General features: G+C 38.3%; 1 protein-coding gene across 6 annotated transcripts in view; it reads right to left on the reverse strand.

Annotated features, from left to right (window-relative positions):
- The window catches only part of LOC101054211 (membrane-spanning 4-domains subfamily A member 4A-like), a 53,072-nt gene that overhangs the window by 25,189 nt on the left and 11,099 nt on the right, over nucleotides 1-16,784 (reverse strand). For all 6 annotated transcript variants that reach the window (XM_074401538.1, XM_074401537.1, XM_074401536.1 and 3 more), the window contains exons 3-5: nucleotides 8,878-9,006; nucleotides 2,370-2,426; nucleotides 714-872 (exon numbers count right to left, since the gene is read on the reverse strand). In XM_074401538.1, coding sequence (XP_074257639.1) covers nucleotides 714-872; nucleotides 2,370-2,426; nucleotides 8,878-9,006 — 345 coding nt within the window. The remainder of the gene's footprint in view (nucleotides 1-713; nucleotides 873-2,369; nucleotides 2,427-8,877; nucleotides 9,007-16,784) is intronic.

The raw sequence follows: 16,784 nt of genomic DNA on the forward strand, positions 1-16,784 counted from the left end.
AAAAAAAGGTAGTAAAATTTAGAATGGAGATTGAGAATTTTTCGGGTGCCACATGTTGAAGATAAAAGTGATTAACCTTGCAAGAACATCCAAAGATGTCGGAAAGCATACTGAGTTACTCACCACTTGTGAAATGCTGTTCAAGACAATTTTACTTCATTATTAGAGAATAGGGAACGACATCTGGGCCCCATTTTTATAGAAGATAACAGTACACACTACATCAATGTTTTAAAATTAAACAAAAAAATTTATGCAAAATACCCAACGCAGTAACTATTAAGGACTAGGTGTTCTATAACGATAAGCTTTCCTCCCATTTTGTCTCACCACATATAGAGGAAAAATAAAGACAGAGATGAGATGTGTACCTGATTCCTTTTTTTTTTCTTATTTTTATTTTTTTATTTTTTTATTTTTTTATTTTTTTATTGCATTTTAGGTTTTGGGGTACATGTGATGAACATGCAAGATTGTTGCATAGGTACACACATGGCAGTGTGGTTTGCTGCCTTCCGTCCCCTCACCTGTATCTGTCATTTCTCCCCATGCTATCTCTTCCCAAATAAAAGATTATTATTCTATTTCTCAATCACTTCCAACTTCCAAAGTCATTCAGCAATTAGGGAATGTTAATTATTGTCATTGCCAGAGCCAGCACTCCCCCAAACTTGCTTCTATAATAGTATCTCATGAAAAGATGAAGCACTCACCATTAAAATGGACAAAGTCAAATAACAATTATTTGACAACTGATTGTAGCCACAGTAGTGGTAACGGAATAGATAAGACATCAAGCTTATTGCATTGATTATGATCCCTGAGATAGCCAAGACTGAGCTGGTGATATTCGTTCCTAGACTACCTCTGACCTAGAAAGAAATGAAAATTACTTAAGCAATCCAACAGCATCCTCAGATATATCTCCATGAATCACTTTACACCCACCATTTCTTACTGCCATCTATCTTTAGCTTCATTATTTCAATAGTCTTCTATGTTGTCTCCTTATAGTGGTTTCAACTCTAATCTCTTGCCCAAACACAAATATGATCCTATTATTCTCCAGCTTAAATTCTTCAGATGATTCCTGTGGGCTCATGAGATAATCTCCAGATCATGTAGTAGGATTTTCAGTGATTTTTACATGTTAGCTGGACCATCCTGTCTGTGTCCTTCCCTGCCATTCCTTGCTTCTGGTGTCAGATCTCTTATTATTGTTCTAAATGCTGCTTGCCTCTTGTAACTCTCTAACTTTTAAATTATTTTTCTAGGTTGTGTTTTCCTTTCTGTACATTCTCTTCTCACGGGTAAAGGTAAGGAGGCTTTTTATACAAACTAAAATTGCACAGGAAAGTATGAGGCGTATAGTATGGCTGCAGGTCCCTGGAAGGACACCTGCAGGATATCAGGAAGCTGGGTTAGGCCAGATTTGGAAAACCCATGTTGATCATGCTCCAGAGTTTGATATTTATCTTTTGAACAAAGAAAACTCAAATATGGTGTTCAGCCAGAAAAACTCTCATTGAGATCTTGGCTTTTACACTTTATTGGCTTTTTGAAAGGCATCTTGACATAAGAGTTATATTTTAAATTTGCTTCTTATGTAACAATTTTATTGTGAATTTCTTATATTGAAAACTCAAATCCTTTTTGGATACAGTTGGAATCTATTTTTGTTTGTTTGTTTGTTTGTTTGTTTTCTTTTTCCGATGGAGTCTTGCTCTGTTGCCAGGCTGGAGTGCAGTGGTGAAATCTTGGCCCACTGCAACCTCCACCTACTGAGTTCAAGCAATTCTCCTGCCTCAGCCTCCCAAGTAGCTGGGATTACAGGCACCTGCCACCAAGCCCAGCTAACTTTTTTTTTTGTATTTTTAGCAGAAATGGGGTTTCACCATATTGCCCAGGCTAGTTTCGAACTCCTGATTTCAAGTGATCCACCTGCCTGAGCCTCCCAAAGTGCTAGGATTACAGGCATGAGCCACAGTGCCTGACCGGAATCTACCTTTTAATCTGTCAATCAACATTATGCCACACAAATACTTGTTGTGACTCTCATGGGCGGAATCCCAAGCTGCAGAGTTTTTTTTTTTTTTTTGAGTTATCCCACTTGATATTTGTTCTCAATAATTCTCTATATCTCCATAAAGATTTCCTCAGCAACTACCTTGACAAAATATCCATTATTATGTCAGTAATTTTATCATTAGCCTGATTACAATTTTTGAAAGACAGATTCTGCTAAATAAAATGCACAATCACTCCTGATTTTTTAAAAAACAAACAAACAAAACCTGTTTATACCCTGGCAGAATACATTTTTTATTAATCCTTTCTTTTTGATACCCCCCCAACAAATTATTACTCACCAGACCTTTTGTAGTTCTAATTCCTGCGGCAACTGACAAGGATCCTGAAATAACAAACTAGGAATGAGAGAAAAAAAATGAAGATAAAAAACTTTAAACAGGTATTGGAAATCACAATGTACTAAACTTAATTCCAAATTAGATAGATATGTATAAACAAGTCAATTATCTTAGAAAACAAGAGATTGCATGTACTTTTCTCTTTTTCCATAAAGAACAGACAAATTCTGCCAGATGAGTCTATCATATAATTTACCAAGCTTTTCAAATGATAAACAACTGGAATGGCATTAAAACTGTTTGAGGGCCCTAAAAGATAAAGCTTACAAATTCTTGATGAGAAATAATTCTTATATGATATCAATATTGAATATAATAAAAAATACACTAAAATCATTCTCATTAAAATATGTTTAAAAATTTATAAAATAAAATATTAGGACATAAAATTTAATTCCCAATAATTTGATGACTATAATATACTGCTTCATTTGAAACCAACAATAGGGTAATTATTTTTCATTTAGTCAAAATAGCTAGTCAAATTGGTTGGACTCTCTACCTTATAATATTCCATTGTGTGAGGTTTTCAAAATTTCCTTTGCAAATTTGATCCCAGATGATTCAAAAATTGTATCTTAATATAAAGAAACTGAACTAACAAAATAGTTCAATAAATTTCTTTAGTTTCCAAATACTCAGACATAGAAATGATTCATGTCATCTAAATCACCATTGAAAAAAAAGCAGAACAAATCATCCATCATAGGATATGAAATACATCATAAACATTTGGGATGTTCCTTCAACTCTACAAAGATTTTTAATATTGAAATATTCTATTGTATGTAATAAATTAAGAAAAACATTACATGCTAATTCCTTTTCATGTTTACAGTGTTGATAGCATGGGATGTTTAATACAATTCAATAAGGTTAGTGACTTAAATATTATTGGTTTAATATAAAGAACTATACTTTCTGTAGCATGATAAAACATCCATCTCAGTCTACAAGTCTTTACCATGCTTAATGATAAAGAAGTAGGACCATCTTATTAAAGTCAAAATCAAGATAAAGATGTAGACTATTATGTATTATTATTTGGGGTATATTAACCAAAATAATTATATAAAAAAACAGTTGAAACAAATGGCTAAACTACTGTTATTTAAGTATAAATAATATATATTGCAAACATTCAAAAAGATGAACTAAAAGTACCATAAACTAAAAATTTCAGTAAAGAACCTTGCAAAAACGTTATATAGAGAAATTACATATATGTATTAGAAGTGTGTATGTATGCTTGTATATTTGAAGATAGGATTGAATAAAAGGACTTCATTTACCACAGGAAAAATTACACGTATAGTATCTCAGAGAAAAAAACCTTAACAAAGGATGTGAAACATAAATAGGAACAGAACTGAAGAGGCCAAAGATAATAGAGACTTGCAGCTGGTTGTTGGTATTGGTACTTACACTGTAAAAGGGAGAAAAGAGAGGCACTTAACAGGTGATGTTTGGAAAAAAAAGGTTGAAAGAATAATGTAAGGTAGTAGCAAAAAAAGGTTTGCCAGTTAAGTAAAGGCTCACCTAGTTCAATGCCTACAAGAGTCTGAGTGATGTCTCAGTGGACAAACACAGCTCCTGCAGTTCTTGGTAATCTACTGAACATGTGTGGAAGGCTAAAAACATGTAAGCTGGTTTTCAATGTAATCTTGAAAAGAAAATGGACATAAAAGCAGAAAACTAGGTAGTTACATGTGTGTGATTCTGATAATAGAATGACCCTATATGAACCCTGATTCCTATACCAAATAGTTGTGATCTTGCGCAAGTTACTTGACCTCTCTTCATTCATAAAATAAGGATAAAGAGAAACCCTCCCAGCTGGGATGAGTAGGTCTAACGTGACTAATCTGCTCCCCCATCCCAATCTCCCTAAGCCTTTGGATCCCTTCTTCTACATTAAACCAAGGCATTTCTAGCTCACTCACAGTGGGCCATCTTTTAATCCAGTTTCAGATAACTAAGCAAATAAACTAGAACCTTTTTTTTGACTCTCCAAACTGCAACAATAAATGCAGAATTTCTGCTTAGAGGGCCCAAATCAATAAATTCAGCCTGATTCAACTCTAGGTTCCTTCCACCATTATACCACACTTAATATTCATTCCCATGCCTATTTTCCAGATTTCTGCTTGTATAAATTAGAAAACTCAAGCATTTCTTGAGTTAGAAGAAGCATGAAAGGAAAATTGGTGACAAAGAAATTTTGGGAAGAGGTATGTGAATGAACCACTCCGAGTGGTCAAAAACTGTGAAGATATTTATATTTAATGTGAGTGCTTACCAAAGGGTGACCTCAACAGAGGAGGACTTTAATAATCAAGTGAACAAGATGATTTGTTCTGTGGACACCAGTCAGCTTCTTTTTCCAGCCACTCCTGTCATTACCCAATGGGTCCATGAACAAAGTGGATGGTGTGGGATGAAGGGTATGCATGGGCTCAGCAACACGGACTTCTATTCACTGACCTGGCTACAGCCACTGCTGAGTGCCTAATTTGCCAGCAGCAAAGACCAGCACTGAGCCCTCTATACGGCATGATTCCTCGGGGTGATCAGTCAGCTACTTGGTGTCATGTTGATTATACTGGACCTCTTCCATCATGGAAAGGGAAGTAGTTCATCCTCACCAGAATAGACACCTTGGATATGGGTTTGCCTATCCAGGACACAATGCTCTGCCAAGACTACCATTGATGGACTCAAGGAATTCCTTATCCAGCATCCTGGTATTCTACATAGCATTGCCTCTGATCAAGGCACTCACTTGATGGCTAAAGAAGTGTGGCAGTGGGCTCATGTTCATGGAATTAACTGCTCTTACCATGTTTCCCATCATCCTTAAGCAGCTGGGTCGATAGAATGGTGGAATGGGTTGATAGAATGGTGGAATGGGTTGATAGAATGGTGGAATGGGCTTTTGAAGTCACAATTACAACACCAACTAAGTGAAAATACTTTTCTTTCTTTCTTTTTTTGAGATGGAGTCTTGCTCTGTCACCAGGCTGGAGTGCAGTGGTGCAATCTCAGCTCACTGCAACCTCTGCCTCCTGGGTTCAAGCGATTCTTCCACCTCAGCCTCCCAAGTAGCTGGGACCACAAGTGCCTGCCTCCACGCTGGCTAATTTTTTTTTTTTTTTGCATTTTTAGTAGAGATGAGGTTTCACCATGTTGGCCAGGGTGGTCTTTATCTCTTGACTCCATGATCCACCCACCTCTTCCTCCCAAAGTGCTGGGATTACAGATATGAGCCACCACGCCTGGCGGTGACGATACTTTTCAGGGTTGGGGAAAAGCCTTCTCCAGAAGGCTGTGTATGCTCTGAATCAGCATCTAATATAAGATACTGTTTCTCCTATAGCCAAGATTCATGGGTCCAGAAATCAACGGGTATAAGTGGAAGTGACATCACTCACCATCACCCCTAGTGACCTACTAGCAAAATATTTGCTTCCTGTTCCCATGACACCATGTTCTGCTGGACTATGGGTCTTATTTCCAGAGGAAGGAATGCAGCCACCAGGAGACACAACAACGATCTTATTAAACTGGAAGTTAAGATTGCCACCTGAACACTTTGGTTTTCGCTTATCTCTAAGTTACCTAGCTAAGAAGGGAGTGACAGTGTTGGCTAGGGTGACTGACCTGGACTATCAAGAAAAATTAGTCTATTACTCCACAATGCAGGTAAGAAAGAGTATGTGCGGAATGCACGAGATCCCTTAGGATATCTCTTAGTATTACCATGCCCTATGATTGAGATCAACGGGAAACTACAACAACCCAATCTGGGCAGGACTATAAATGGTACAAACCCTTCAGGAATGAAGGTTTTGGTCACTCTGACAGAAAACACACACACACACAAACACACACACACACGGCTTGCTGAGGTGCTTACTGAAGGCAAAGGGAATAGAGAATGGGTAGAAGAAGTTTGTCATCAATACCAGCTATGACCATGTGATCAGTTGCAGAAATGAAGATCATAATTGTCATGACTATTTTCTTCCTTTTGTTAAGAACATGTTTGTGCACGTATACACTTGTACTAAGAAAATATCTTCATTTTATTTCCTTTCTTTTTCCTTTATCACGTGACATAATATTTATTAACTCTATATCGGCATTTACGTGTTGTTAACTTTATGTAATAGCATTTGAGTTTGGGATTGGTGCATTTTGGGTCATACAAAAAAAAATAGCTGTATTATGTTAGGCATAATTTGACCTTATTATTGTCTTTATTTTCTTTATTTGAAAATTATGTATGATTTCAGGAGATGTGTACAGGTTCAGGTTGACAAGGGGTAGACTTTTGATGGTCAATATTGAATGCCAACTTGATTGGATTGAAGGATACAGAGTATCATTCCTGGGTGTGACTGTGAAGTGGTTGCGAAGGGAGATTAACATTTGAGTCAGCTGACTGGGAAAGGCAGACCCACCTTCATTCTGGGCCGGCATAATCTAATCAGCTACCAGGGAGGCCATATTAAAAGCAGGCAGAAGAACTAAACTGGTATAGTCTTTAAGACTAAACTGGTTTTTAGTTCAACCATTGTGGAAGAGAGTGTGGCAATTCCTCAATGACCTAAAAATAGAAATCTCATTTGACCCAGCAATCCCATTACTGGGTATATATCCAAAGGATTATAAATCATTCTACTATAAGGACACATGCACACGAATGTTCATTGCAGCACTGTTTACAATAGCAAAGACCTGGAACCAATCCAAATGCCCATCAATGATAGACTGGATAGGAAAAATGTGGTACATATACCCCATGGAATATTACGCAGCCATCAAAAACGATGAGCTCGTGTCCTTTGTAGGGACATAGATGAACCTGGAAACCATCATTCTCAGCAAACTGACACAAGAGCAGAAAATCAAACACCGCATGTTCTCACTCATAGGTGGGTGTTGAACAATGAGAACACATGGACACAGGGAGGGGAGCACTACACGCTGGGATCTGTTGGGGGGAAATGGGGGAGGGATGGGGGGGTGGGGAGGTGGGAAGAGATAGCATGGGGAGAAATGACAGATACAGGTGATGGGAAGGAAGGCAGCAAACCACACTGCCATGTGTGTACCTATGCAACAATCTTGCATGTCCTTCACATGTACACCAAAACCTAAAATGCAATTAAAAAAATATTAAAAAAAAAAGACTAAACTGGTATAGTCTTCTGGCTTACATCTTTCTCCTGTGCTGAATCTTTTCTGCCCTCGAATATCAGATTTCAAGTTCTTCAGCTCTGGGTCTCAGACTGGCTTCCTTGCTCCTCAGCTTGCAGATGGCCTATTCTGGGACCTCACCTTGTGATTGTGTGAGTCAATACTCCTTAATAAATTTTCCTTTATATATACATCTATCCTACTAGTTATTTCCCTCTAGAGAACCCTGACTGATATAATCTCCTTCAGATCTTGCACTTCTGCTGTACACAGGTGAAGAGGAACAAAAAGTAAGCTCTATGATAAAATTCTGAAGTATCTCATTCTCAGTTATAGCAATAAATGAAAACCCTGTAATGCTAGAATAGATTCCCTGATTCTAAAATAAACCTGCCTTATAAATTTTATTCTCTTGTCAATAGATAAAACTCGGTATTTTATTCTCAATTTCCTTTCAATTTGCATCAAAACTCTCTTGTGGTTTCTCTTGGGAGAAGGTTTTTTTAACTTAAATTTCATTCTAATTTTAATTTAATATTAATTATAGTTACTGCTAGTAAACTTATAAAACAAACTATTTCAAATAACAATTTAATTTTTAAAGTAAAAATTTCCTGAGATTTGATACCCGATAGACTATATATGAGAAACTGCCTGTGTACCAGCCACATCTCCTTTTTTTCTTTGCTAACTAAACCATCATTCTCTTCAGTTTTTCCTAAGTTAAAAGGTAGTTTAGACTCTTCCCAGCTATAGAGGTAAATCTTAATTAGCCCAAGCCAGTAGTGGCAAGTTTGTTATCTTTACTGATGGTTGATTTGGGCATATATACACAAAATATTTATCAGAAATGAGACATGGCTACCATATCCCGTCTGATATGGTTGGCTAGCAGTCCTTGATAAAATCCTTACACCACTGAGTTAAGCAATACTGGAAATGACAAGCCTCTAAGCTTGTGGGAAACAATCAGTTCTTTCAATGTTTAGCCATTCTGGTTTGGGTCTTTGACAATTTGCTGCTGTAATATATTCTAACTAACATATATAAAGTATTTAATCTGCCTAGCTTTAAGTTTTATATTATTATTACTGTTTTAAAGATGGGAAAATTGAGTTTAAAAAGGTTAGATATTATTCTCAAATTTACAGAATTACAAGATAGAGTTAGAATAAAATTGCAAAGATCAAGGTATTAGCACCTATATTATGTTATCTCCAATTATATCAAAAGATACTCTACTCACCATCACTGATCCCCAAATTGTGTACCCAGCATAGAAGGAAATGGAACGTTGTCTATAAGACATAAATTCAACACACATCATTATGATTCCCATGCTAAGGTTCATCAGGGCAATCAGAATCTGCACAACCTAGAAATAATGAAGAAAGCAAAAACTGATTATCCACCACAAAAACTGTGCTTATGCCACCCCCTTTCCAATGACGAAGCTATCCTTATTCTTGTTCATTGAAATATTCATATAACCTTGATATTCTGTTGTCACTCTTTTTTCACATACAGAACCATGAATATTATCTTACCAATATTATCTCTCAGGATCTCTACCACTGTCAATAATTTCAAGGTTAAAAGGAGTATGCCAGATCCAGCCCAGAGGTGCTTTTCTGATACCTAGGATACTACCACAACTGTTTCCCTCTTTTGTCACACACTCAGAGAGAAGTGCCCAAGGAATTATAAAGCAATTATTCTAGCAAGGGGAAGTAATCTGAAGAAAAAAGAGTGTATACAGGGGAAGAAAAAAAGAAGAGAAAATACGATATTTTCTTGAAGTCTGGGGCCTGAGGACATGAGTATGAGTAAAGAGAGTTCTTAAAATAGGAGAGTTGGAGTACAATTCTCTCAAGACATTAAAATGGATCAAGAAATTTAAAACAACTTATCAAAATGTATGGGATGCAGCAAAAGAAGTGCTTAGGAAAAAATTTATAACACTGAAAGAATGTATTAGAAAATAATGATCTACAATCAATCACCTAAGAGCCTACCTTAAGAAACTAGAAAAAGAAGAACAAATTAAACTCCAAATAAGCAGAAGAAAAAAAAGTAATAGAAATTAGAGCAGAAATCATAAAATTAAAAAAACAGAAAATCAATAGACAAACTCAAAAAAATCCAAAGGTATTATTTTAAAAAGAAAAAATACATAAATAAAATCAATAAGCCTCTAGCCTGGCTAAGGGAAAGAGAGAGAGGACACAAATTACTCATAAGTGAAAGAGAAACATCACTACAGTTCCCACAGAAATTAAAAGGATAGTAAATGATACAATTCTATGCCCACAATTTGATAACCTTGAGACAATGAATTGCTTCTTAAAGACAATTTGTCAAAACTAACACAAGAAGAAATAGATGCTCTGAATAAGTCTATAATTATTAAATAAATTGAAACAATAATTAAATTTTCAAAACAGAAAGCAGCAGGCCTGAAAAGGCTCATCAGTGACTTCTACCAAACACTTAGAAAAGAAATTATACTAATTCTTTACAGAAAATAGAAAAAGAGGAAATACTCCCTAATGCATTCTATGGAGCTAGCACTACCATCTACAAAAAGAAAAAAAGTAAAAAATGTTACAAGAAAAGAAAACTGCAGGCCAACACACCTGGTGAACAAAGATGTTATACCATGACCATGTGGGATTTATCCCAGATATGCAAGGCTGACTAGACATATAAAAATCAATGAATGTAATTCATCACATCAACAAGCTAAAGAAGAAAAATCACATGATTATATCAACAGGTGCAGAAAAAAAAATGGACAAAATCCAGTGCCTGTTTATTATAAAAATTCTGAAAAACTAATAGAGGAGAACTTCTATTAATTAATAGAGGAGAACTTCTTCAGGTTGATAAAGAATATTTATAAAAAATTTACAGCTAACTTTATACTTAATGTAGAAACTCACAGCTTTCTCACTAAGATTGAGAACAAAGCAGGGCCAAGCCCTGTCACTACTACTTTCAACATTGTACTGGAAGTCATAGCTGAAACAGTAAGACAAAAAAGGAAAATAAAGGTATATAGTTGGTAATGAAAAAAATAAAACTGCTTTTATTCACAGATGACATGATTGTCTGCATAAAAATCCGAATGAATCAACTGAAAACTCCTGGAACTAACAAATGAGTATATTAAAGTTTTAGGATACAAGGTTAATACACAAGAGTCAATTACTTTCTTATGTACCTAGAATGAATAAGTGAAATTTGAAATAAAAAATGTAATACCGGGGAAGATGGCCGCCTAAGAACAGCTCAGGACTTCAGCTCCCAGTGAAAGTGCAGAGGGTGAGTGGACGCCGCATTTCCAGACGAACTCTTATTGCCCACAGACCAGGAGATACCCAGGCAGAGGGGTTGCCAGAGTCGCAGTCCCAGCCGGTGCGGCTGTTTTGGCCCCCGCGGGGCTGATTCCGCCCGCGCGGCTGCTGTGACCACTCCCTGTTGCTGCGGTTCTCCATACAAAAGCCACTGGTCTAGGAGCCCTCTTAGCTGGTGAGCAGAACCCTGAGATGGCAGAGCTCCCCATTCAGCTGAAATAGCGAGTCAGGCCAGGAGATTCCTAGGCAAAAAATCCGCCAGGAGCCGGCGCCGCAGTTCGAGCCGACTCCGTGAGTCACAGCACGGGAGATCCCAGCGCCTTTTCAACAAGCGACCTGAACGCGGGGTCCTTCAACTTAAAAGAAAAGACTCTGAGTCAGGGAGCCAGGTGATCAGGCTCGGTTGGTCCCACCCCTCCACCCCCAACAACAACGAAAACAAAAACAGTAATTGGAAACCCTCTGGGTTGAGCCCTTCAAACCAAGCACAGCTGAACTGGGACGGTCCGGCTCGGTGGGGGAGGGGCTTCCGCCATTACTGAGACTCTCCACTGCTACGGAGGCAGGCTGCCATTGCCGAGGCAACCCGCCGTTGCCGAGGCAACCTGCCACAACAGAGAGAGTCCACCATAACAGAGGCGGGGCCACCATTGCCCAGACAGTTCTAACTACACCCATATAAAAAGGACTACAGGGAAGAGCTCAGAGCAGCTGGGCGGAGCCCATAGCAGCTCAGCAAAGCCCCTGCGGGCAGGCAGTGGCTAGGCCTGCTGCTAGCTGGGCGGGTCCCACCTGAAAGAAAAATAAAAAAAGGCAGTAGTGCAACGGAAACTCATAAAGCTCCAACTCCCTGGGACAGAGACAGACAACAGGTGGATAAACCCACAAAAATGGGAAGAAACCAGCGCAAAAAGGATGAAAACTCCCGAAACCAGAACACCTCTCCTCCTAAAAGGGATCACAACACCTCACCAGCAAGGGAACCAGACCGGATGGAGAAGGAGGGTGATGAAATGACAGAATCAGACTTCAGAAGGTGGGTAGTAAGAAACTACAATGAGCTAAAAGAACATGTTTTAACCCAACGCAAAGAAAATAGGAACCTTGAAAAAAGATTGGACGAACTGCTGACGAGAATGGACAGCATAGAGAAGAGTATAAGTGAATTGATGGAGCTGAAAAACGCAACACGAGAACTTCGTGAAGCACGTACAAGCTTCAACAGCCGAATTGACCAAGCAGAAGAAAGGATATCAGAGGACGAAGATCAACTCAATGAAATAAAAAGAGAAGGCAAGAACAGAGAAAAAAGCGCAAAAAGGAATGAACAAATTCTTCAAGAAATGTGGGACTATGTGAAAAGACCTAATCTACGTCTGATAGGTGTACCTGAATGTGATGAAGAGAATGAATCCAAGCTGGAAAATACTCTTCAGGATATTATCCAGGAAAACTTCCCCAACCCAGCAAGGCAGACCAATATTCAAATCCAGGAAATACAGAGAACACCACAAAGATATTCCTCAAGAAGAGCAACCCCAAGGCACATAATTGTCAGATTCACCAGGGTTGAAATGAAAGAGAAAATGCTAAGGGCAGCCAGAGAGAAAGGTCGGGTTACCCACAAAGGGAAGCCCATTAGACTCACAGCAGATCTCTCAGCAGAAACGCTACAAGCCAGAAGAGATTGGGGGCCAATATTCAACATCCTTAAAGAAAAGAACTTTCAACCCAGAATCTCCTATCCAGCCAAACTAAGCTTCATAAGTGAAGGAAAAATAAAATCCTTTGTGAACAAGCAAGCACTCAGAGATTTCATCACCACCAAACCTGCTCTACAAGAACCCCTGAAAGAGGCTCTACACATATAAAGGAACAACCAGTACCAGCCACTCCAAAAACACACCAAATGGTAAAAGAGCATCAACACAATCAAGAATCTGCATCAACTAACCAACAAAACAGCCAGGTAGCATCAAAATGACAGCATCAAATTCACACATAACAATACTATCCCTAAATGTCAATGGACTAAACGCCCCAATCAAAAGACACAGACTGGCAAATTGGATAAAAAGCCAAAACTCAGTGTGCTGTATCCAGGAAACCCATCTTACTTGCAAGGATACACAAAGGCTCAAAATAAAGGGATGGAGGAAGATCTACCAAGCAAATGGAGAGCAAAAAAAGGCAGGAGTTGCAATTCTCATCTCTGATAAAATAGACTTTAAAGCAACAAAGATCAAAAGAGACAAAGAAGGACATTACATAATGGTAAAAGGATCACTACAACAAGAAGAGCTAACGATCCTAAATATATACGCACCCAATACGGGAGCACCCAGATACATAAGGCAAGTTCTTAACGACTTACAAAGAGACTTAGACTCCCACACAATAATAGTGGGAGACTTTAACACCTCATTGTCAATATTAGACAGATCAACCAGACAGAAAATCAACAAGGGTATCCAGGACCTAAATACAGACCTGGAACAAGCAAACCTAATAGACATTTACAGAACTCTCCACCCCAAATCCACAGAATATACATTCTTCTCAGCACCACATCACACCTACTCTAAAATTGACCACATAATTGGCAATAAATCACTCCTCAGCAAATGCAAAAGAACAGAAATCATAACAAACAGTCTCTCAGACCACAGTGCAATCGAGTTAGAACTCAGAATGCAGAAACTAACTCAGAACCGCACAGCTTCATGGAAACTGAACAACTTGCTCTTGAATGTTGACTGGATAAACAATGAAATGAAGGCAGAAATAAAGATGTTCTTCGAAGCCAATGAGAACGAAGACACAACATACCAGAATCTCTGGGACACATTTAAAGCAGTCTCTAGAGGAAAATATATAGCAATGAGTGCCCACATAAGAAGAAAGGAGAGATCTAAAATTGACACCCTATCATCAAAATTGAAAGAGCTAGAGGAGCAAGATCAAAAAAACTCAAAACCTAGCAGAAGACAGGAAATAACTAAGATCAGAGCAGAACTGAAGGAAATAGAGACACAAAAACTCTTCAAAAAATCAATAAATCCAGGAGCTGGTTTTTTGAAAAGATCAACAAAATAGACAGACCACTAGCCAGATTAATAAAAAAGAAAAGAGAGAATAACCAAATTGATGCAATAAAAAACGATAAAGGGGATATCACCACAGATTCCACAGAAATCCAAACCATCATCAGAGATTATTACAAACAACTCTATGCACATAAACTAGTAAACCTGGAAGAAATGGATAAATTCCTGGACACCTGCAACCTCCCAAGCCTAAACCTGGAAGAAGCCGAAACCCTGAATAGACCAATAACATGGTCTGAAGTTGAGGCAGCAATAAAGAGCCTACCACCCAAAAAAAGCCCAGGTCCAGATGGGTTCACAGCTGAATTCTACCAGACATACAAGGAGGAGCTGATACCATTCCTTCTGAAACTATTCCAGACAATCCAAAAAGAGGGAATCCTTCCCAAATCATTTTACGAGACAAACATCATCCTGATACCAAAACCCGGCAGAGACTCAACAAGAAAAGAAAATTTCAGGCCAATATCCATGATGAACATATATGCAAAAATCTTCAATAAAATACTGGCAAACCGATTGCAACAGCATATCAAAAAGCTCATCCACCATGATCAAGTAGGATTCATCCCGGGGATGCAAGGCTGGTTCAACATACGCAAGTCCATAAACGTAATTCACCGCATAAACAGAACCAAAGACAAAAACCACATGATTATCTCAATTGATGCAGAGAAGGCTTTTGACAAAATTCAACAACCCTTTATGCTAAAAACCCTCAATAAACTAGGTATTGATGGAACGTATCTCAAAACAATAAAAGCTATTTACGACAAACCAACAGACAATATCATAGTGAATGGGCAAAAACTGGAAGTATTCCCTTTGAAATCTGGCACTAGACAAGGATGCCCTCTCTCACCACTCCTATTCAATATAGTACTGGAAGTTCTAGCCAGAGCAATCAGGCAAGAAAAAGAAATAAAGAGTGTCCAAATTGGAAAGGAGGAAATCAAATTGTCTCTATTTGCAGATGACATGATTGTATATCTGGAAGACCCCATCATCTCAGCCCAAAATCTCCTGAAACTGATAAACAACTTCAGCAAAGTCTCAGGATACAAAATCAACGTGCAAAAATCACAAGCATTCCTATACACCAGTAATAGACTTCAAGAGAGCCAAATCAAGAACGAACTGCCATTCACAATTGCCACAAAGAGAATAAAGTACCTAGGAATACAACTAACAAGGAACGTAAAGGACCTCTTCAAGGAGAACTACAAGCCATTGCTCAACGAAATAAGAGAGGATACAAACAGATGGAGAAACATTCCATCTTCATGGTTAGGAAGAATCAACATCGTGAAAATGGCCATACTGCCCAAAGTAATCTACAGATTGAACGCTATTTCCATCAAGCTACCAATGACCTTCTTCACAGAACTGGAAAAAAACACCTTAAACTTCATATGGAACCAAAAGAGAGCCCGCATAGCCAAGTCAATTCTAAGCAAAAAGAACAAAGCAGGAGGCATCACACTACCAGACTTCAAACTATACTACAAGGCTACAGTAATCAAAACAGCATGGTACTGGTACCAAAACAGAGATATAGACCAATGGAACAGAACAGAGGCCTCAGAGGAAATACAACATACCCACAACCATCTGATCTTCGACAAACCTGACAAAAACAAGCAATGGGGAAAGGACTCCCTGTTTAATAAATGGTGTTGGGAAAACTGGCTAGCCACGTGCAGAAAGCAGAAACAGGACCGCTTCCTGACACCTTACACCAAAATTAACTCCAGATGGATTAAAGACTTAAACATCAGACCTAATACCATAAAAACCTTAGAAGAAAATCTAGGCAAAACATTCAGGACATAGGTGTAGGCAAGGACTTCATGACCAAAACGCCAAAAGCAAGGGCAACAAAAGCCAAAATAGACAAATGGGACCTAATCAAACTCCACAGCTTCTGCACGGCAAAAGAAACATCAGTAGAGTGAATTGGCAACCAACAGAATGGGAAAAAATTTTTGCAGTCTACCCATCTGACAAGGGGCTGATATCCAGAATTTACAAAGAACTAAAGCAGATCTACAAGAAAAAAACAAACAAGCCCATTCAAAAATGGGCGAAGGATATGAACAGATACTTTACAAAAGAAGACATACAGGAGGCCAACAAACATATGAAAAAATGCTCATCATCACTGGTCATCAGAGAAATGCAAATCAAAACCACATTGAGATACCATCTCACACCAGTTAGAATGGCGATCATTAAAAAATCTGGAAACCACAGATGCTGGAGAGGATGTGGAGAAATAGGAACACTTTTACACTGTTGGTGGGAATGTAAATTAATTCAACCATTGTGGAAGACAGTGTGGCGATTGCTCAAGGACCTAAAAATAGAAATCCCATTTGACCCAGCAATCCCATTACTGGGTATATATCCAAAGGATTATAAATCATTCTACTACAAGGACACGTGCACACGAATGTTCATTGCAGCACTGTTTACAATAGCAAAGACCTGGAACCAACCCAAATGCCCAACGATGATAGACTGGATAGGGAAAATGTGGTACACATACACCATGGAATATTATGCAGCCATCAAAAACAATGAGTTCACGTCCTTTGTAGGGACATGGATGAACCTGGAAACCATCATTCTCAGCAAACTGACACGCGCAGAAAATCAAACACCGTATATTCTCGCTCATAGGCGGGTGT

The sequence above is a fragment of the Saimiri boliviensis genome, chromosome 6 (assembly GCF_048565385.1).
Source record: "Saimiri boliviensis isolate mSaiBol1 chromosome 6, mSaiBol1.pri, whole genome shotgun sequence".
Lineage (NCBI taxonomy): Eukaryota > Metazoa > Chordata > Mammalia > Primates > Cebidae > Saimiri > Saimiri boliviensis.